Here is a 19,612-nt window from a genome sequence, read left to right on the forward strand (position 1 = left end):
TTGTGGTAGGCGATTTGCAGCGTAAATCACCCTGGCCAGCCGCCTAGCTCGTCCTGCTCCCTGTTAACTGTCACTAACTGCTCTTTTTGCGTCCGCATCTCAAGGGTGCCGTTCATCGATGCAAAGCCCTCCCAGACGGGGCATGCACCCACCATCGCCTTTGCAACAACCACTCCTGGTGCACATCCCACGCCCCCCAGCGCCCGTCTCGGGCCTCCCTGTTCCTCCGCGGTCCAACCACGGCGTTATCCACGCAGATCCGCCATGGGGGATGTGGATATCCGTCAGCTCTTCGACAGCGACCCTCGACCAACTTTTGTTGTTGACTGCGACTCCCCTTTATCCGCCATCTACCATGTCAATATCGCCTTGCTTGCTATCCCACAAATCGCCCTGTCGCTTGGTTCGCACAACGCGCTGAGAGACTGGTGGGATCCTGTGAGCCTCAGTTCCGCTCGCCACCAAAACGAGTTCCGCCATGGTAGGTACCGGTGGGCCAAGTTCGTCGTCTGCCGTCGCTGGCTCGTCGTTACCATTGTTCAGCAGCCGCCTCCTTCGCTTGAGCAACCAAGCTGCTTTTCAGAGCCTGCCAGGCTATCTCGCATCGTCTCCCCTCTCTGGGGATCCCAGCCGGATACCATCTTCACTGTCAAAATCCAGTCGCCAGAGTTACGCCAACACATTGAACGCATCCGCAAAGTTGACTGGTCAAAGACATCTCTAGGCCCTATTAGCAACTGGGGATATGAACTCAACCTACTCGTGACGACTTTGATGCTGGAAACCCGCCCAACCGCCCTCTTCCTCGGACCTGAGCGGACCGTCTTGTACAACCTCGCTTATGGCGCCGTCAGTGGGTCGAGACACCCTGCCATACTGGGCCAGAGTATCCTAGATGCATGGTGTGTTGGACACCATGACCCGGGATCAAGCTTTTCTGACAACCCAATAGGCCTGAGCTTGCAGATCCCATCTCGACAACCATGGACCGCTCAGAATCAACACGCTTTGCCGATGTTCCTGAAGAGGAATTTCACTTCATGGTCGAAAGAAATGGTTTTGTTGAAGAGGTCTTCTTCATGTGGAGCCTCGTCCCTCTTGTCGGTGTCGGCGACATTACCGGCATGTATTCTATCGTGACAGAGGTCACAAAACAGAGGTAACCACCTCGTATTCTTCGCCAAAATAAAACATCATCATTAATCATACCGATTCAGGTTGCTCGAGCGTCGCGTCAATGCTTTGTTAAGGGTGGGCCAGTTGGCCAGCAAAGCAAGAACAACGAAAGAGTTTTGGGCTCAGGTAGGCCAAGCTATTCAGCCATCTGAGTATGACTTTCCGACCGCCATTTTGTACTCAAATTCTGAGTTGAATGAGGTACCAGACGCTGCAGGTGTTAAGACTGGACTACCACGTAGATGCACTCTGCAATGGACCATCGGATATAAACCCGACCACTCTGACATACCTCAGCATCTAGACCTAGACCAGGATACTGGCTTGGCTCGCGCTTTTTCCGCCAGTATAAGAGACGGACCTGAAGTACTATATGAGGAACAGGATGGTATACTACCAACGTCATTGTACACCGATCTCGAAAAGCGCGGTTTTGGAGACCCACTAAAAGTATTCCTTGTTCTGCCAATACGGACTTACGACGACAACATTGTAGCATTCCTTCTTATCGGGCTTAATACTCGTCGGCCATATGATGATGAGTACAAGGATTGGATCAGTGTCTTTTCCAACTTGCTGGGAGCTTCTGCTGCACTAGTGGCACTTCACGAAGAGGAGGTACGAAGACGCAAACTGCAAGAAGAACAATCCGCCCGAGATCGCGAAGCCCTTAATGCTGAAGTTGCAACTCTTGCACAAGAAGCTAGTAATGCTGTGGAAAAACTTCGCAACTTCCATGAGATTGCAGACCAACTCGGACTAGGATACTTTGAGATTGGTGTTGATGGGATGCTGGTACATGCTAATGTAAGGTTCCGAATTGCAGCCCGTCAACATCGGCTGATGCGACAACAGGAAACATACTTTGTTCAAACTGGGCACCAGAGAGACTTTTCGAGTTGCCCACCTTTTACCTTCAAGCAATGTATTCACGAAGATGATATAGCCACAATCGAGGATCGATGGGAGAGTCTGATAGCGGGAGAACCGGCTACATTTGAGGTTCGTTGGAAGAGACACTTGAATCAAGAAAAAGGAGACAAGAAGACTAGTGACGACTATCTTTGGACACTCTCGGCTTGTGTGCCTATCAAAAACGCGGACGGGATTGTTACTGGTGTCTTTGGCTGCAACACCGACATTTCTGCCCAGAAAGAGGCGACCGAAGCTGCCATCATGCGCTCAGAGGCAGAGCGGCGCTTAGCCAGTTTCACCGAGCTGGCACCAGTCGGTCTATATCACCTGAACGAGGATCTGTCAATGAGGTACTGCAACGACCAGTGGTTTCGTATCACCGGCCATGACAAAGTACCCATGGATCAAGTAGACTGGCGAAATATCGTCGACGAAGACCGGATCGAGGCTTGCTATCGCGACGTAGACATGACCAGATACAAGGAAGGTTCACATACTTTTTCAACCCATCTCAAGAAACAATGGACGGGACCAGATGGAGTCACAACATCAACCTGGATCCTCGTAACAGCCACTGCCTATACAGATGGCACCATCATGGGGACAATGACGGACATTTCGCAGCTGAAGTGGGCCGAGTCGATTCAAAAGACCAGAGTGGAAGAAGCGCTTGAGTCGAAGAGGCAGCAAGAAAACTTTATTGACATGACCAGTCATGAGGCAAGTGACTCTCACAGAATTTATGTGCATAGAAAACTGACTGTCACCGATATAGATGCGCAATCCACTGAGCGCAATGGTACAGTGTGCTGACTCTATCATGGGCTCACTGGGCGAGATGAAAGCTCTCGTGCAAAACGAAGCACTCGCTGCACAGCCCGACCAACGAGCACAGCTAGAAGACTTCATTGATAGCAGTCTAGACGCTATCGATACGATACAGGCATGCGCCACACATCAAAAACGGATTGTTGACGATATCCTTACTCTCTCAAAGCTCGACTCGAAGCTTCTAGTCATCAGCCCTCTAGTGCTGCAACCCGCGACGCTTTTACAAGACGCATACAAAATGTTCAAAGACGAAGCTAACAAGGTTGGTGTCGAGCTCGAAGTGCGGTGTGACCCGTCCATTGAGGAAATGGAGATTGACTGGGCAGTCTTGGATCCGAGCCGCGTTCTTCAGATTCTCATCAATCTACTGACCAACGCAATCAAGTTCACAAAGGACCAAGAGACACGCAAGGTCGAAGTCATTATGGGTGCTTCTCGGGAGGCAGAAAAATTGCCAGAGATCGAGTATGTGCCACAAGAAGCCTTACGAAGCGATTTCCTTTCTCAAGCTGAGGACGATCATGCTGGCGAAGTGTTCTACCTCAACTTCACAGTCAGGGACAGTGGATGTGGGCTTTCGCCTGAGCACAAGGCCAAACTCTTTCTTCGATTTTCGCAGGCCACACCAAAGACACATGTCCAGGTACTACTCTGTCACACATCCTTTGCCGTTCGTATCAGTAGACTAATAACCACTCTAGTATGGCGGGACAGGCCTTGGTCTCTTTATATCCCGGGAACTCACCGAACTGCAAGGTGGCAGCATTGGTGTGGCCTCTGACCAGAACATTGGATCTACATTTTCCTTTTACATCAAATCACGGCGTGCAACACCACCTCGAGACAAACGTACGACTATAGACGTAAACCCTACTCTTAACGGCGAGTCGTCGACGGGCACCAACGTCGAAATTATTGGAGACATGAATGGCAACCATGAGGCTGTAGTGGTCGATGGTCTCTCGTTGCCAGAAGTGGAAGAAGTTATGGAAGTAGAGAAACAGCATTACAACATCCTGGTTGTAGAAGACAATCTGATTAACCAGCGGGTTTTATCCGCGCAACTAAAGAAACTAGGCCACACGGTGCACGTTGCAAACCACGGCGTCGAGGCCCTGCGTCATTTATCACAAACGCCATTTTCAGCTACGCCTAGTGCTTCGCCCTCGGTGCCTCTCAGCGTGGTGCTCATGGACATTGAAATGCCCGTCATGGACGGACTGACGTGTACACGGAGGATCCGAGAGATGGAGGCACAAGGCGAGCTGAGTGGACATGTGCCGATTATTGCAGTCAGCGCCAACGCGAGACGAGAACAGGTGGAATTGGCCAAGAGCGCGGGTGTGGATGGCGCAATATGCAAGCCTTTCCGGGTTCCCGAGTTGATAGGCTTAATTGAAGGGCTGGGCATTAAGTAAGAGTGGCTGATGCTCAAAGGCAGAGCAAGGGACGCGATGGGAGGCACAGGCGCAGGCAGCATGGACACCATCGTAGTTCCTGGGCTAGACAATGAATGTAATAGAGATTCAAGAAAACGTCCGGGCCCCCGCGTCTTGAGACGCGTCCGAGCACGCGTCGTCTGGTCAACTGCAGGTCGTGGGGACTGGGTAGTGACGCCATGGAAACCTTCAGCAGATCTCGAGGGTGTGTGCGCAATGTAGGGGGCTCGAAATGGATCAAAGACAAAGTGGAAGTGGGAGCCAGCCACTTAACGCGTCGAGCAACGCGTCGTGCCTGGCGATACGTCGCCGGAATGTCATGGTCAGCCATTGTCAGATTCTCATCAGCGAAAAATCTTATCTGATCCGAGGCCTGAACGAGCCAAAAGACCATTGTGCAGCCAGTGCGGACTAGCAGACGGCCTAATTGTGGTTTCAAATGCATTTCCAAGACTGATATCAGCCGCCAGGCCCCAGAGCCTAGCTGCTCACGGAAACGGCCCTTGCATGTTGTGGTGGGGACAGGTCGAATCGTAGCGCGTTGCGACGCGTCTGGGTTTTGGCACAGGCTGTGGCTGGGTACGCAGCTGAGCGACCATTTTGCAATTCCTACACGCCTGGGGAGGAGGAACATGGACAATATGGGTGTCTTTGGATTGCATGCAGGCACAATGTTGCGCATATCTACTTGATTGCTCTACTTTTGTGGTGGAAAGGCTGGAAAAAGCATAATGATGGGGATTGCGAACGCATGAGCTCATAGCGCACTTTTCGCGTCGAGGGGGCACTAGCGGCCGCAAGCGCGATCGCCCTGTCACGTGCTCGCGAGTGAACGCGGATTTATAGAGTGAGCGCGTCTCTTCTCTGTCCCTCTCTACACTACAACCCACCACCACTTCTTACAAGCACATCCACTTGTCTTGTCTTCTCTACGCCTGTGTCCTTCTACACTCGACCCAGCGCATTATTACCAACTTTTTTTCTTCGCCTCACACACAATGTCTGCTATCCAGTCTACACCTTCCAAGCAGGTACGTCACGGTACATGCGGGACATGTACTTCCACGCGACGCGTCCATACTAACGCGTCATACAGGTGGCATCTGCAATTGAGTCTCTCAAGATGACCAACTCACCCGCAAAGACACTCGACTTCTCGGACTCGGACAAGGAAAATGTTTTCAAACCCATTGTCGGCATTCCAGATGATTTCGACGCCAACGCCGAGGACGTCAAGCCTACAGTCGCGTCTACCATTAAGGCTGAGGAGGCACATGAGCCCCTCCTTCAAGAGAACCCAGGACGCTTTGTCCTTTTCCCCATCAAGTACCACGATGTAAGTTTTTCCACTTTACGCGTCTAGTGGCGCGTCAATCAAGTCTCCACCATGACTCATGCTAATTGATTTCTCATAGGTCTGGCAAATGTACAAGAAGGCCGAGGCTTCTTTCTGGACAGCCGAAGAGATTGACCTTTCCAAGGATCTCCACGACTGGAACAAGCGCCTCAACGACGACGAGCGCTTCTTCATCTCCCACGTCCTCGCCTTCTTCGCCGCCTCCGATGGCATCGTCAACGAGAACCTGGTCGAGCGTTTCTCGAGCGAAGTACAAATCCCCGAGGCACGATGCTTCTACGGCTTCCAGATCATGATGGAGAATGTCCACTCCGAGACCTACTCTCTGCTCATCGACACATACATTAGCGAGCCAAGGCAGCGCCAGTACCTTTTCAACGCCATTGACAACAGTAAGTTGCCCCACAACGCGCTTGAATTACGCGTCTAACCTGTCATAGTTCCCTGCATCCGCAAGAAGGCCGACTGGGCTCTGCGATGGATCTCTGACAAGAACTCCACCTTTGCCAACCGTCTCGTCGCATTCGCTGCAGTCGAGGGTATCTTCTTCAGTGGATCATTCGCATCCATCTTCTGGCTCAAGAAGCGTGGCCTGATGCCTGGTCTTACCTTTTCCAACGAGCTCATCTCTCGTGATGAGGGCATGCACACCGACTTCGCCTGTCTGTTGTTCTCTCTTCTCAACACCCGCCCTAGCAAGGAGTCTGTCCAGGCCATCATCACCGAGGCTGTTGCCATTGAGCAAGAGTTCCTTAGCGACGCCCTGCCATGCGCCCTGCTCGGCATGAACGCCAAGCTCATGTGCCAATACATTGAGTTCGTTGCTGACCGTCTGCTCCTTGCTTTGGGCAACACCAAGGTCTACCACGCCACGAACCCCTTTGACTTCATGGAGAACATCTCGCTTGCCGGCAAGACCAACTTCTTCGAGAAGCGTGTCGGTGACTACCAGAAGGCTGGTGTCATGGCCAGCACAAAGAAGCACGAGCAGAAGGAGGGCTCACCCGCACCTGAGCCTCAAGGCCAGTCTGGTGACTTCTGCTTCGACGAGGACTTTTAGACGCCTCACTTTGTTTCCTTGCCATGTTTCCACTATTTAATTCCTGTATACCACCCTGGACGCTGGTGCCGGACATCATCTGTCTGCATCCTTCTGGTCTTTGCATTGCTGGAGTCTCCGATACTCCTTGGACATTGGCGTCATGGCGTAGATGATTTTTTGAGCAACTCTGGATGAGCGACGCGGCTGGGTATGGACTTTTGCACGCGATGGATCAACGACCTATATCCCCCACTGAATAATTATGAATACAATATATCAATCCATGAAACCTTGCGTCAATCGTGATGATCACTCGTTTCTTTTTAATGACTATTCCTGGCAGTCCGCGTGGCTTTGGACCCACGAGGCCGGACAGCCTTGGCGTGCTTGATCTCACGCAAGCTTCGGGTGAACTACGACCATCGGGCCTACCGGTCTCCGCGGTGCATATCGTCTCAACATGGCAGATCCGCCATCCTTCACTCTCCGCCCGCTACTCGTCCCTTGGTTTTTCATATGAGCGAATCCAAGGTTCAATTCACATGACGTCACCCATCCATGTGGCGTTATCGTGCCGAGGCTATCGTGATCCAAATCAGTACAAGTCGCCTGCAGGAAGTTTCGCGGCGCGCCCAGCCTATCATTCGGAACTTCACTTAAAGACCCATTCGCCTCGGACAAAATCTCCAGGCATGTCATTTCCAGCCGCGCGGCACGATTGCAGAGGGCCGGATATGATATGCATGACAGCAGCCGCCAACTACTAGGTTGTCAATATCCGCATCCGTGACCCTCCGCAAAAGACGACCCTGAGAAAGTCTGGGCCTTAACGCCTCTGGAATCTTCGCTTACTGTTCCTGCGCATCCAACGCATTGCCCGAGTACAGCTCACCTGTATTCCTTAGGCCAACACATACCTTGTGTGTTGTATGTACTTTGCAGTCTCTTATATCAAAGCCCGCGTAGATTCATGTCGCACTGTCACATGTACCCATGGCCGATGCAATCCCCAAGATCATCACCACGCCTGCCGGTCGAAGCGCCGCTCTCCAGAGGCAGGAAACCACATCCTCGACCACGATTGACGGTAACTCTTCACACCTCGCTATTTGGGGAGTCGAATCACTAACACTGAAGTCCCGCGATAGTGCCTTTGTCCAACAAGAAACTTGTAGCAAAGCTGAGAAGCCCTACAGCATCGCCTGCGCAGCAACACAATGAGGCGCAACAAAATGGAGGAAGCTTGGGGAGTGCGATAGGATTGTCGGAAACGCCCTTGGACCCGCTCTCGCAAGTATGTCTTTGAGCATTGCCTTTGCGCCGACGCGGAATACTACTAATGCAGTGGTGTTTAGCAAATCTTCAATAGAACAAATACGTCACCGGCGGCTCAGAAGCTTCGGTCGCAGAACTCGGAACCCGTCGCAAGTCAATTACCGAGAGAGTCGAATGATATAAGCATGGATAAGGTTAGTGGTGAGACAGCTCGCGGCGCTGGTGGGAATAAGGCCGACAAGAAGTAAGTGCTTGCGAGTACGAGGTAAGGCGACCGATAAACGAGACTGACGACTTTTCTAGAAGAGTATCGTTTCTTAGTCGCTTTATGGGCAGCACCAAGAAAAAGAGCAGCCCGGACGGTATTAGCGACAATGGCTCCGAACCAGACGACCCACGCCACGAGGGTATGAATGCCCAGCTCTATGTCAACAACCTCAGTTTCAGTCCAAAGACCCCGCATCCCCCGGCATACATCAAAGTGAGAGCAAAGTTCAAGAAGGAGAAGGAGTTTGATCGCGTCTTTCTCGCGCAAGAGCTACGATCTGGGTCGGGAAGGAAAAGTCCGCCGGCTGCTGGATCAAACCCTGCACCGCAATCCGGATCCGCCGCTACACATAATCCAATCTGGGCCGTTGAATTCAGCAAGGATGGAAGATATCTTGCTGTAGGTGGACAGGATCGGGTGATTAGGGTATGGGCCGTGATAGACAGCCCAGAGCGACGTCGAGCGCACGAAAACACTGAAAGAGATCGACATGCGCATCATGAGGAGGCCAAGCACCTCAGTGCGCCGGTGTTTGAGCAGAAGCCAATTCGTGAATACCAAGGACATACGTCGACTATCTTGGATTTGAGCTGGAGTAAGGTATGTTGTAGGGTGATGAACTTTCAAGATAGTGTTACTAACAAACAAAAGAATAATTTCCTCTTATCTTCATCAATGGACAAGACTGTTCGTCTGTGGCATGTAAGCCGCGACGACAACTTGTGCACGTTCAAACATTCCGACTTTGTGCCTTCGATACAGTTTCATCCGACCGATGATCGATTTTTCCTTGCTGGATCCTTGGACGCGAAATTACGGCTTTGGAGTATTCCAGATAAAAGCGTTGCGTTTTCGACTACAGCTCCAGACATGATTACATCAGTCGCTTTTACACCTGACGGAAAGACGTGTATGGCGGGCACGCTTGGTGGGCTTTGCCTATTCTACGATACTGAGGGCCTAAAGTGGCAGGCGCAACTCCATGTCAAATCGACCAGAGGTCAGAATGCAAAGGGCAGTAAAATTACAGGGATTCAGGCAACGTATTGGCCACCGGGTAGCGAAGATGGTGAAGTCAAATTGCTGGTGTCGAGTAATGATTCAAGACTGCGGATATACAATATGAAGGACAAGACGCTGGAGATGAAGTTTCGCGGCCATCAAAACATGTGCAGCCAAATCCGAGCAACTTTCGCTGATGGCACCGGGCACATTGTGTGCGGAAGTGAGGACCGTAAGACGTACATTTGGTCGACATCCGCGCTGGAAGGCGGCGAGAAGAGGGACCAGCGGCCAATGGAAATGTTCGAAGCCCACAATTCTATCACTACTTGCGCGATCATCGCACCCATGCAGACAAGACGGCTTCTGAGCGCGTCAGAAGACCCAATCTTTGACCTTTGTAATCCACCACCGGTTACCTTGGTTTCAAAAGCGGAATCTGTAGTATCATCGCGAGCGCCTACGGAGACGGGATCAGCACATCTGATACCTGGACCTACAGACACGCAGTTCAAGAAGGCGGCGGGAAGTCCGGCATATATCGCGCGCTCTGCGCATCGCGGAGGCAACATTATTGTCACAGCCGACTATACTGGTGCTCTCAAGGTGTTTCGACAGGACTGCGCGTTCCAGAAGCGTATACGGCAAAGTGAGCAGTGGGACAGTACTCTAATGAAACGAGCATCCGTCATCGGCCGCCCAAGCAGCATAATCTCACGCACCAGCCGGTCTCGACGAGATAGCGTATCCACGCAGCCACCCAACGACCGCATCATGACCTGGCGCCAAGACATCACCCACGGCAGCATCGACTCCGGCACCTCGCTCTCCATCCGCAGCGCCTCCCCCCGCAAATCCCTCGCAGCCCTAAACCTCAACGCCTCCCCCTCCTCGCGCTCCCACTCCCCCATCCTCCGCCCCACAAAAACAAACGACTCCCACGATATACCACGTCCAACAGACACCCCTGGTACCTCGTCCTCCCGCGATCCCAGCACTCCCCCTATATACAGCACCACCCACTCCTCCACCTCCTCCCTACACAAACACCCTGAAAAACTCTCCCCGGACTCCCTCCTCCATCCTTCTTCTCTTCCTCCTCCTCCTCCTTCTCACCCTCCTCACCCTCCGGCCAGAAACGACATCGACACATCAACTTCGAACCCCCTCCTCCAACTCTCAGACCCAATTTCTAACCCTCTGGCTCTGCTCAACGGCCAGTCTTGGCTCTTCTGGACTAGCAATGCCAAGAAACCTATGGGTGCACCGGCGAGTTCCCGTCCGGATTTGCTGGGGCGCACGAGTTCGACGAGTCAGGTTAGTAGGCTTACGGATGAGGGGAGTGAAGGGGGTGAGTTTGAGGAGGGAGAGCGGAGGGGGAGGTAGACGAGATGGGGTTGAGTATGGCGGGCAGTTTGGAGGGTATTATTTGGTTGTTTTTTTTCGTCTTTTGGGGTTTCCTTTTTGCAAGGTGAGGGGTTCTGGGTAAAGGTGTTTAGGGTGGGATTCGTATAGATATGTGGGATGCAGTGGAATGAATATTCTTTTTTTTTGATTGATTATTTGAAGTGTGCTTTTGTATCAGTCAATAGACACTATTATCTACGAGGGAAAAAAACACATCTGGCGCTTACTAGATCTCGTTATCAGATGAGGTGCGTACAATATCCGTCTAACTAGCCGAAGGAAAAAAAATCTGCGTCCCACGTGCCGCATGATATTGATGTTGTAGAATTGCGGGCGACTCGGACTTGCAACAAAAAAGTGGAGTATTATATGCCTGACAACGGGCAAAAAAGATGACCTAACCAGGGGTCGAACCTGGAATCTCTTGATGTCGAATGAATCGTAGTCAAGCGCCTTGCCATTGGGCCATTAGGCCGATTGTTTTCAATCGATGGAAGAAATAGTATTTGATTAATTGATATCCATTGACAGATACACACAGAATTGAGACGTGCACCCAGTAAGTTTCCAAATGTAACGTCTTTCGATACTGAGAAAACTTTTCCCCAAAACAATCATCCCACATAAATCGGCCTTGTGGAGTCACAAACCTCGTTCAGCCCGCCCTTAGCCCGATCGTCACTAGCGTCTCTCAGACCTCTGTCCATCTCCCCGGTTGGTCGGTCAGTCGGTCGCGCGCCAGCAAACAACGCTGCTAACTACTGCATCGTACGCGCTCAACACCATCTCACTCTTGCTTAAAATCTTCGCGTGAATAAAAGAATCCAAACATCCAGGATAACGGAGAGCCACCGGCGGAAGGAAAAAACCCCCCGTTAGGTTTTTTTTGCTTGAAGAGAAAAAAAAAGAGATGGAAGCAGAAGCGGACGGTGTGGCGGAGAAAGTGCAATCGCTGAGTGACCTGGAGCTCGCGTTGCTGATATGTCTTGTCGCGGAGCAGAATTGCGTTATCGAGTGTGAAGTTGAGAGTTTGCGGGGGGTGCAGGTGGAACTTGAGCTTGTTGGTTTATCCCTCTTCCTTGACGAATGCGTGGGTGGAGGAAGGAGGAAAGATGGATTAGAAGGGGGAATGTGTTCGGAGCTGACTGAGGTATAGGTGGCAGCCAAGGTTTTTGGGCTTGCGTGTGCGGTGTTGGAGTGCGAGGAGGGGATGTCGCTGGATGAGTTTGGGAGGGGCATTTTAGTGGGGGGTGAAGAAGAGGAGGATGAGGGACGCATTGCGAATGTGGTTGTTGCAAGGGAGTTGAATCGGGCGAGTGAGCAGGTGCAGATTCAGGCTTTGGAGGTGAGGTTAAGTTCGGTGTGTGCGGTGTTGGGCATGGTTTTGCTAATGGTGGAGTAGCTTATACGCGGAAAGAGGAATTTCACGAGGACGGCGGTGCATGCGGCGCCGAAGCCGTTTTTGTTCATTGCGTTGAATGCGGCGGATAGTCCGAGGTTGACTATGCATTTGGTAGGTTGTGGTTGGAGTCTTTCAAGGGTTTGCGCTGACGTGGCTGCAGAACGATCAGTTTTTCATTTCGCATAGGCATCAAGCCGAAGATGGACTGCCGAATCTTGAGGAGTTGCAAGAGAAGGAACGCGGTTTTGATGATGGCGCTTCGATGTCTTCGGTGGTGCGTACGGTTCCGTTCATGGCAGTGAAACCGAAACCGCAGAGTGCATTGTTCACATCAGAAGTAAGTCTCTTGGGACGAGTACTTGACGATAACTAACAGTTTCAGGATCTCGCCAATCTGGCAAAGCTTACAGCTGGAGTCAAGATTAGCTCAGAAGTGCGGGCATATCTATACAATATCGTCGTCTTTATGAGGCTACATCGTGCAGTTGCAGGAGGAGTGTCAGCACTAGCTACAAGACACTTTAGCATGTTGGCCCAGTAAGTTGAGTGTTGCTTGAGACGAATGAAGCTGATTGTGCTAGTACACTTGCCCCGCTCCATGGCTTGGACTACATGTCTCCGTCCATGGTTGCGCTGGCCGCTCGCAAGATATACCCACATCGCATCGTCATCACTGCGCCGGAGAACGAACGCAGTATGCAATGGGGTAGCTCTTTGGAGGCGGTGAAAGCAGTGCTGGAAGGTGTCACACCCGAGGACGTGATCGAGGAAGTGCTCGAGTCGGTTGAGGTACCACTGTAGCAGTGCCACTAGGCACGAGCTGAGTAAGTATGTGTGTTGCTCATCTCATCGGGGCGTGGTGGGTGTGATTGGCAGCTGGCGGGGTCGCAGGGCCTGCCCCTCGCAAAGTGGGACCGTGGCGGAGCGTTGATTCATGCAGCCGCCTCGACGTCAATTGCGCACAGGGTACCAGCGAACAGACTACAAAACGCCGGCGGTACCTCGCAATTTTGGGACTGTTCTGCTGCCCTTTTGCGCGCTTCCACAATTACAATGGCAACTACCTACTTCGACCAGCTGAGTCCGGGCGTCCAGGGCGCAATCGAGGTACCTGACGCCCACCAGACGTCATAGCCATGCGCTTATACTAACTTCCTTATTGAGAGCGAGCTTGGGGACCAAGATTCCAAGAGTATCGCCAGCGTAAATAGCCATGATGATGCCTTGGAGGTGCGCATTGAGTTGTTTCTCGCTTTTTTCTCTTTGACTTTCGCTCACAAACACCGACAGGTGGTTTTCGAAGGCGGATATAACGGCCACCGCCGCAAAGCTTCACTCGCACCCCACCCTTCGGGCAAGATGACGTCGCGTCCGGAAAATGAGCGCCGCACCACCGCGTGTATTGTTCACTCACTTCTCGAGAAACATGAGGGCCTGCCTGTCAAGGACCATTCGCAGTCGTATGAAGGCCTGGCCCAGGAGCGGCGCGTCGACAAGGATGCGCTCAAAGAGCACACTCATGAGCGAGAGCACTCGCGGCTGTTGACCAAGAAGGAGCTGTCGGACATGGCTTTTGGCATCCGGGAACTTTCCAAGAAGTTATCGCAGATCCGCCTGAAGCTGCACGTCAAGAACATTTTCATACTCGGCAAAGCCCACGATGAGGGCCTGATCAAGCATTCGCGTGAGGTTACCGAGTGGTTGCTGACCAAGGACTCGGCATACACGGTGTATGTTTTGGTTTTGCGACACGATGGATAGCACTGACAGGATGTAGCTATGTGGAACAAACGTTGAAGGATAATCACATCTTCAGTGCCAAAGACCTTCTCGACAAGGACGGGTTCAAGGGGCGTCTCAAGTTCTGGACAAATGAGATGTGCGCGCAGAGACCGCAGACCTTTGATATCGTCTTGGCGGTATGACAGCGAAATCGACTCGAAACGTACAGGACTAACAGATTCGCAGCTTGGTGGTGATGGTACAGTATTGTACGCCTCATGGCTCTTCCAGCGCATCGTCCCTCCAACCATTGCCTTTTCACTTGGATCTCTTGGCTTTCTTACCAAATTCGATTTCGAACTATATCCACAATCGCTTTCCCGAGCTTTCGCAGACGGTATAACCGTTAGTCTACGCCTCCGATTCGAAGCTACCATTATGCGGTCTCAAGAGCGTGATCCCAAGGGACGCGATTTGGTCGAGGAACTTATTGGAGAAGAGTCTGAAGACCACCACACGCATTACTCGGATGGAACTCACAATATTTTGAACGAAGTGGTTGTTGATCGAGGGCCAAACCCAACCATGTCGTCCATCGAGTTGTTTGGCGACGACGAGCACTTTACAACAGTCCAGGCTGATGGTATCTGTGTATCCACGCCTACGGGATCTACTGCATACAACCTTGCAGCCGGCGGCTCGCTCTGCCATCCAGACAACCCGGTCGTTCTCGTGACTGCCATATGTGCGCATACGCTGTCATTCCGGCCAATTATCCTACCCGATACCATTGTACTACGCTGTGGTGTGCCCTATGATGCAAGGACAAGCTCTTGGGCTAGTTTCGATGGAAGGGAAAGAGTCGAATTAAAGCCGGGCGATTACGTAACTATTAGTGCCAGTCGTTTCCCTTTCCCGAGTGTGCTGCCGTTGGACAAGAGGCGGACGGATTGGATCGATAGTATATCGAGGACTCTGAACTGGAACAGCAGGCAAAAGCAGAAGGCGTTCAAGGAGTGGAGCTCGGAGAAATAGATGCTGTTGACAAGAGCGATGAGTATTCATGTCTAGAAAACAAGTAGATGGCATCATCTGATCACGGCTATTTACTGTAAATTTCATCATTTGATAGAATAGCCGGTTGATGTAAAATCTTCAGCAAGTGACTCTTGATACCATGCTCGTCTCTAATCTATCCGTTCCTATGATTCTTTTGGCAATACCTGAGGACATGCCGTGCAAAATTAAATTAGATATTATCTCACCTCTCCCACTCAAAAAAAAGAGCTAGTAGTCTTCTAAACAAACAAAGGCCCATACCCCGTCACCTCGCCCCTCTCAACATCCGCCTGCATCGGCTCTTCAAACTCGACTCCATTTGCTGCCTCGCCCTCACTAACCGGCAAAGGCATCTCCCTCCACATCTGCTGAATCCTGCTCGCACTCTTCAGAAACCTGTCCTGCAACCCCACATAATCCTTCGCCGTAAGCTGTCCATTTCGCTTTTGGAACATGCCATTCACCATGACGTGTTTGATATCGCCAACATTCGCGTGGAGCATGATTGCGGCAATGGGATCGGTCCAGCCGAGGACGCTGGGGGCGCGACCGTTCCAGACGAGGATGTCTGCTTTGGCGGCTGGGGCTAGGATGCCAATGTCTGGGCGGCGGAGGGCGAGGCCGCCGTTGCGGGTTGCGAGGAGGAAGGCTTGGTTGACGGACATTGGGTTGCGGGCGGGGAGGTGGCGGCGGTTTACGACTTCTGTGTAGAGAGTTTTTCTTACGCTCTGGAGCCAGAGGCGAGCTTGGGTCAGGATGTCGGAGGAGAAGGTGAAGTGGGTGTCTATGCCTAGGGAGGCTTGGTCCATGATGAGGTGGCTGTTTGGGTGGAGGTGGCCGTAGTGCATTTCTGACTCAGGGGTTGTGGAGATGAAGTGGTTGTGTTGGCGGAGGAGCTGGGCGTCCGTGGGGGTGTGGTAGCTGGCGTGGGCGAAGATGATAGGGATGGAGGCGTTGAGGAAATTGAAGGGTTGGAGGACCGAGGGGAAGTTGGGAGCGCCATAGATGCCGCCGTTGGCGTGGGTGGTTAGTACGGAGACGTTGTGTTCGCTGATACTTGGGTCAGTACTTGTTGGGAGATTCTTGCTTGAGTCCACTCACAGTGCGAGATCGAGGACGTGCCGCGATTCACTCTTGTTGTCGCTACTGAAGTTATCGTAGGAGATACCCAAGTTGGTGGGCGAGTTATGGAATCTTTCGTCCCTGGCCAAGTCTCGGAAAAGCTTCGTTTGCCCTTCAATTGTAAAGTTTGGATAGTTTTCGAAGTAGTACGCAAACTCAGCTCGGACACCGCTTTCAAATGTGGCATTCAGTGCTGCCATGGCATGATCTGCTGACCATGTGCAGTGCGGATAGTCCACGATAGTTGTAACACCTCCATTCAGGGCTTCATACAATCCGACCAACTGCCCAATGTACACATCCTCGGGCGTAAATGATCTAGCAGCAAGCGAGTCGGTGCCATAGCGTTGGAAGTAGGTCATGAGAGTGGTATTGGAGCCTAAGGTCTTGAAGGCCGTCTGCCAGCTGTGACGATGGGTGTCGATAAAACCTGTTGATATGATGTCGTTGGTCGCATCAACGACTTCCAAATCGGAAGGTAGGGTACCATTGTAGGATCCTGAAAAGACAGCGGAGATGGTGTCGTTTTCGACAAGGACAGAACCGTTACGAATGACATTGAGGTAATTGGCGGATGTATCCCAAGAGATTACTGTTCCGCCCTGGAATAGTGTGGCAGCACTACTGAGGGTGGCGTATGTTAGGACATAAAGAAGCCAAGGCCGGAGCACAACGTAACCAGACAGCATTTTGAAGGATCTCAATTGCGACTTGACTCTTTGAATTCAACCGAACCCGGTATCTTATAATGCATTGTATATTCCTCATGCGATGCATAACATCATATCACATCTGCCGATCTGCGAAAACAAGAGTGCTGCAATAGCTGCAGGTGCAGGTCCGATGACGTGAAGCCAAGATGAGTTTGACAAAGAGTTTTGTATACGATCCATCTTTTGTAAAACTCTTCCACTGGCAGAAGATGGTTGCAGAAAATTCTAGTGGAGCTCGGGAAACATGAAAGATGGCAGGCAGTGGAGAGGGAGGACTTGGCAGGCGATGACGCACAGGCCAGGGTTGAGGTGGAGACTAGGCGCTAGGTCACGTGAGTAGTAGGCACTGGATTACGTGAGCAGAGCACAGATTGCTCTCCCTCGGGTATAAATAGAGGGCGTCCCCCAACCTTTATTCCTCATACTTACCTTCTTGCGATGGCCCAGCTCAAGCTTTGGGTCCATCTGATAGTCTCGTCTGCATTGCACAGCGCGGTATGGGACTGTCACGAGCTTCCTTCGGGAATCTCGGCGGGGCAATTTTTGCTGGTCGGCTTTCAAGCTTTTCATTGATCCCATCGCTTTGGCGGTGTTTTGAGGAAGGGCTGCTATTAAGATGCCGAGGGTGAAGTCGTGACTGCTGCTGTTGCGCGTTATGGGGGTTTGCGATGGCGAAATCGTATGTTATATGCTGCAAAAATCGATTCAACAATGGAGGCACACGTGTGCAATGCCCGTATACGTGTCGATAATCTTCGAAGACGATCGTTGACCTTCATTGAATGTACGCGACATGGCCAATTGGGCGCGCCAAGCGAGGCAAATGTACGCGATACGACGCGTCAAGCTGGCGGGACTGCAGACCTTCACACAAACCAACCACTCCAAGGGCCGTCCCCAACTGCACAACGACAGAAACATCCGGCGCCGTGTATTCCTTTTCGCCTCTTCGCCGATGTGTCTCTGCTTCGAACCAGACTTCTTTCGCGAATGACACTCGGACCAACAGCTACAATATCAGACCATGGACAAGAGGCGCAAAAACCAAAGATTGTGTTCATGGACTTATCTTGAGAGACCGTAGAAAAGCTATAGTGAAGAGACATAGCCACATCCAACAGCTTACTGTAGTGTGCACGTCGATATGAGCGAAGCTGTGTATGAAAGCTCCGCGGACCTCGTACATCAACTACGCCATTACTACCCGCGTCAGCACCCAGCATGATGGACACATCTAACATCACAATTACAGTGACAGGTGCATGTACCGTGGCAATTGGCGATTCAGGTAAACAGCACAATTGTATCGTCATAGACTACCAATGGAACCAGAGTCTATGAGAGAACCGACCGCTCACGATGGAAAATGGCCACCGCTTGTGCAAAGCTGTCATCTGATACAGCAATTGACTTGATCTGATAACTGCGGGGTTGCTAAATCCGAACACTCGTCCACTGCACCCACCCACTTCTGCATTGATCCGGTCTCATGGAGGTTGTAAGAATTCGAGCAGGAGTTGTGAAGCCCGTGATCGGGACTTTCGGGGCCGACGTGTGGCAAAATACAAACCATATGCAGTCGTCCTGTCGTAAACACGAGTCTTCTCCAATCTCAACTTGGGTGTCTTGGGCCCAAAGTTACTTACAAGCGTTCCTCAAGCCAGCACGTCATATCCGCCATCAGATCCGCGTACTTCTAGCTGGAGTCCGCGGAATCCCGTATAATGTAGTGAATGACTACATTTCGTCACAATTAATACTAAACTGGAGATAAGCGAGACAGCCATGCACCGCATTCTCCGATCGGGGTAGGGCTGCCAATCATCAGTTGCATTGAACACTATTGCTTCTGCCTAGATGTTCTCTACTAGCTATCGAAAGGAATGTGGATGGAAAGCATCTTCATGACGCGTTGAGCTCCAGTTGTAGGCAAGATGGCGCAAAAGAAACCGCTCACTAGAACGTCATCCAGCCCTCTATACGTACATAAATCTTCATCTCAAAGGTTTCCTGGAGACCATTCACCACCATAAATACCCATTCAAGATGCTCTTCACTCCTCAAATCCGTACCATCTCACGACCTTTGATCCGACAGATACCCGTCTTCAAACAAACTTCCATCAGAATGTCTTCCACCAACCAGCACGGCCAGGGCGCTTCCCACGCCACCGGACAAAGCGCTGTCCCCGGCAAGGTCCAAGAGGCTGCCCCCAAGGGCCTTGAGGAGTCCCTCCCCGAGAGCGTAAGTTTTGACATCTATGTGGTTGTTGAATCGCACTCTAACATGCCATCGCAGGTTCACCCCACCGGCAGCAACCCAAACAGCCAGTCCACAAGCAAGACCCACGCCCTCAACGACGGCGATGACTCAATCGTCCCCAAGAAGATTCAGGAGATCGTTCCTGAGTCCGTCGAGAAGGGTGAGTACCTACAATCACGTCCAGATGATCGGTTTCTAACTTAATGAAAGCCCTCCCCAACGCCATCCACAACACTGGCAACAAGTAAACTCTTAATACCTGTATACTCCAAGAAGGGCGAAGGACCGCGTTAATGCGATGAGCTTATAATGCCACCATATATCATCTGTATATAGCCTGAATGAATTAAAGAATGTTGGACAAAGCAAGTTTCACTACTGTTCGTCATGTTGTCAGAATATGGGCATATTTTGTGCAGTGGAGTCTAGAATTAGTCAGCGTGCGCGATCCACCGTGATCATACATAGAGGGTCAGCGTGGATCAACAACAACGAGAACAGAGAGAAGAACACAAATCATTAAAAAATTATTCATCACCCATATTTATGACAGTTTTACACCCGTCTTTAAAAACCCATCACAATCTGACACATGTATACTATGAAATATGGTTTGCTTA

At 51.4% G+C, this 19,612-nt stretch overlaps 7 protein-coding genes across 7 annotated transcripts; 6 read left to right on the plus strand and 1 right to left on the minus strand.

The window, feature by feature from the left end:
• Window positions 1–264: 264 nt before the first annotated feature.
• Window positions 265–4,340, plus strand: COCCADRAFT_40240 (uncharacterized protein; the record flags this gene model as incomplete). The annotated part of the gene is made up of 5 exons (XM_007718133.1): window positions 265–902; window positions 953–1,159; window positions 1,218–2,811; window positions 2,867–3,565; window positions 3,624–4,340. 5 exons carry the CDS (start codon window positions 265–267, stop codon window positions 4,338–4,340), a joined length of 3,855 nt encoding a protein of 1,284 aa, XP_007716323.1.
• A 1,019-nt stretch (window positions 4,341–5,359) lies between these two features.
• Window positions 5,360–6,778, plus strand: COCCADRAFT_106699 (uncharacterized protein; the record flags this gene model as incomplete). Its single annotated transcript, XM_007718134.1, has 4 exons — window positions 5,360–5,392; window positions 5,458–5,697; window positions 5,777–6,110; window positions 6,159–6,778. 4 exons carry the CDS (start codon window positions 5,360–5,362, stop codon window positions 6,776–6,778), a joined length of 1,227 nt encoding a protein of 408 aa, XP_007716324.1.
• A 975-nt stretch (window positions 6,779–7,753) lies between these two features.
• Window positions 7,754–10,691, plus strand: COCCADRAFT_106701 (uncharacterized protein; the record flags this gene model as incomplete). Its single annotated transcript, XM_007718135.1, has 5 exons — window positions 7,754–7,847; window positions 7,909–8,054; window positions 8,116–8,279; window positions 8,339–8,903; window positions 8,955–10,691. 5 exons carry the CDS (start codon window positions 7,754–7,756, stop codon window positions 10,689–10,691), a joined length of 2,706 nt encoding a protein of 901 aa, XP_007716325.1.
• Window positions 10,692–11,622: 931 nt separating this feature from the next.
• On the plus strand, window positions 11,623–12,915 carry COCCADRAFT_106675 (uncharacterized protein; the record flags this gene model as incomplete). The annotated part of the gene is made up of 6 exons (XM_007718136.1): window positions 11,623–11,772; window positions 11,869–12,057; window positions 12,115–12,225; window positions 12,275–12,451; window positions 12,497–12,651; window positions 12,696–12,915. The coding sequence occupies 6 exons, from the start codon at window positions 11,623–11,625 to the stop codon at window positions 12,913–12,915; spliced, it is 1,002 nt and encodes a 333-aa protein (XP_007716326.1).
• A 252-nt stretch (window positions 12,916–13,167) lies between these two features.
• COCCADRAFT_106698 (uncharacterized protein) lies at window positions 13,168–14,871 on the plus strand (the record flags this gene model as incomplete). The annotated part of the gene is made up of 5 exons (XM_007718137.1): window positions 13,168–13,221; window positions 13,279–13,344; window positions 13,405–13,844; window positions 13,892–14,033; window positions 14,083–14,871. The coding sequence occupies 5 exons, from the start codon at window positions 13,168–13,170 to the stop codon at window positions 14,869–14,871; spliced, it is 1,491 nt and encodes a 496-aa protein (XP_007716327.1).
• A 263-nt stretch (window positions 14,872–15,134) lies between these two features.
• COCCADRAFT_29543 (uncharacterized protein) lies at window positions 15,135–16,706 on the minus strand (the record flags this gene model as incomplete). Its single annotated transcript, XM_007718138.1, has 2 exons — window positions 15,135–15,945; window positions 15,997–16,706. The coding sequence occupies 2 exons, from the start codon at window positions 16,704–16,706 to the stop codon at window positions 15,135–15,137; spliced, it is 1,521 nt and encodes a 506-aa protein (XP_007716328.1).
• A 2,070-nt stretch (window positions 16,707–18,776) lies between these two features.
• On the plus strand, window positions 18,777–19,240 carry COCCADRAFT_106680 (uncharacterized protein; the record flags this gene model as incomplete). Its single annotated transcript, XM_007718139.1, has 3 exons — window positions 18,777–18,974; window positions 19,029–19,152; window positions 19,203–19,240. 3 exons carry the CDS (start codon window positions 18,777–18,779, stop codon window positions 19,238–19,240), a joined length of 360 nt encoding a protein of 119 aa, XP_007716329.1.
• Between the last annotated feature and the right edge of the window lie 372 nt (window positions 19,241–19,612).

The sequence above is a fragment of the Bipolaris zeicola genome (assembly GCF_000523435.1).
Source record: "Bipolaris zeicola 26-R-13 unplaced genomic scaffold scaffold_214, whole genome shotgun sequence".
In the NCBI taxonomy this organism is placed as follows: Eukaryota; Fungi; Ascomycota; class Dothideomycetes; order Pleosporales; family Pleosporaceae; genus Bipolaris; species Bipolaris zeicola.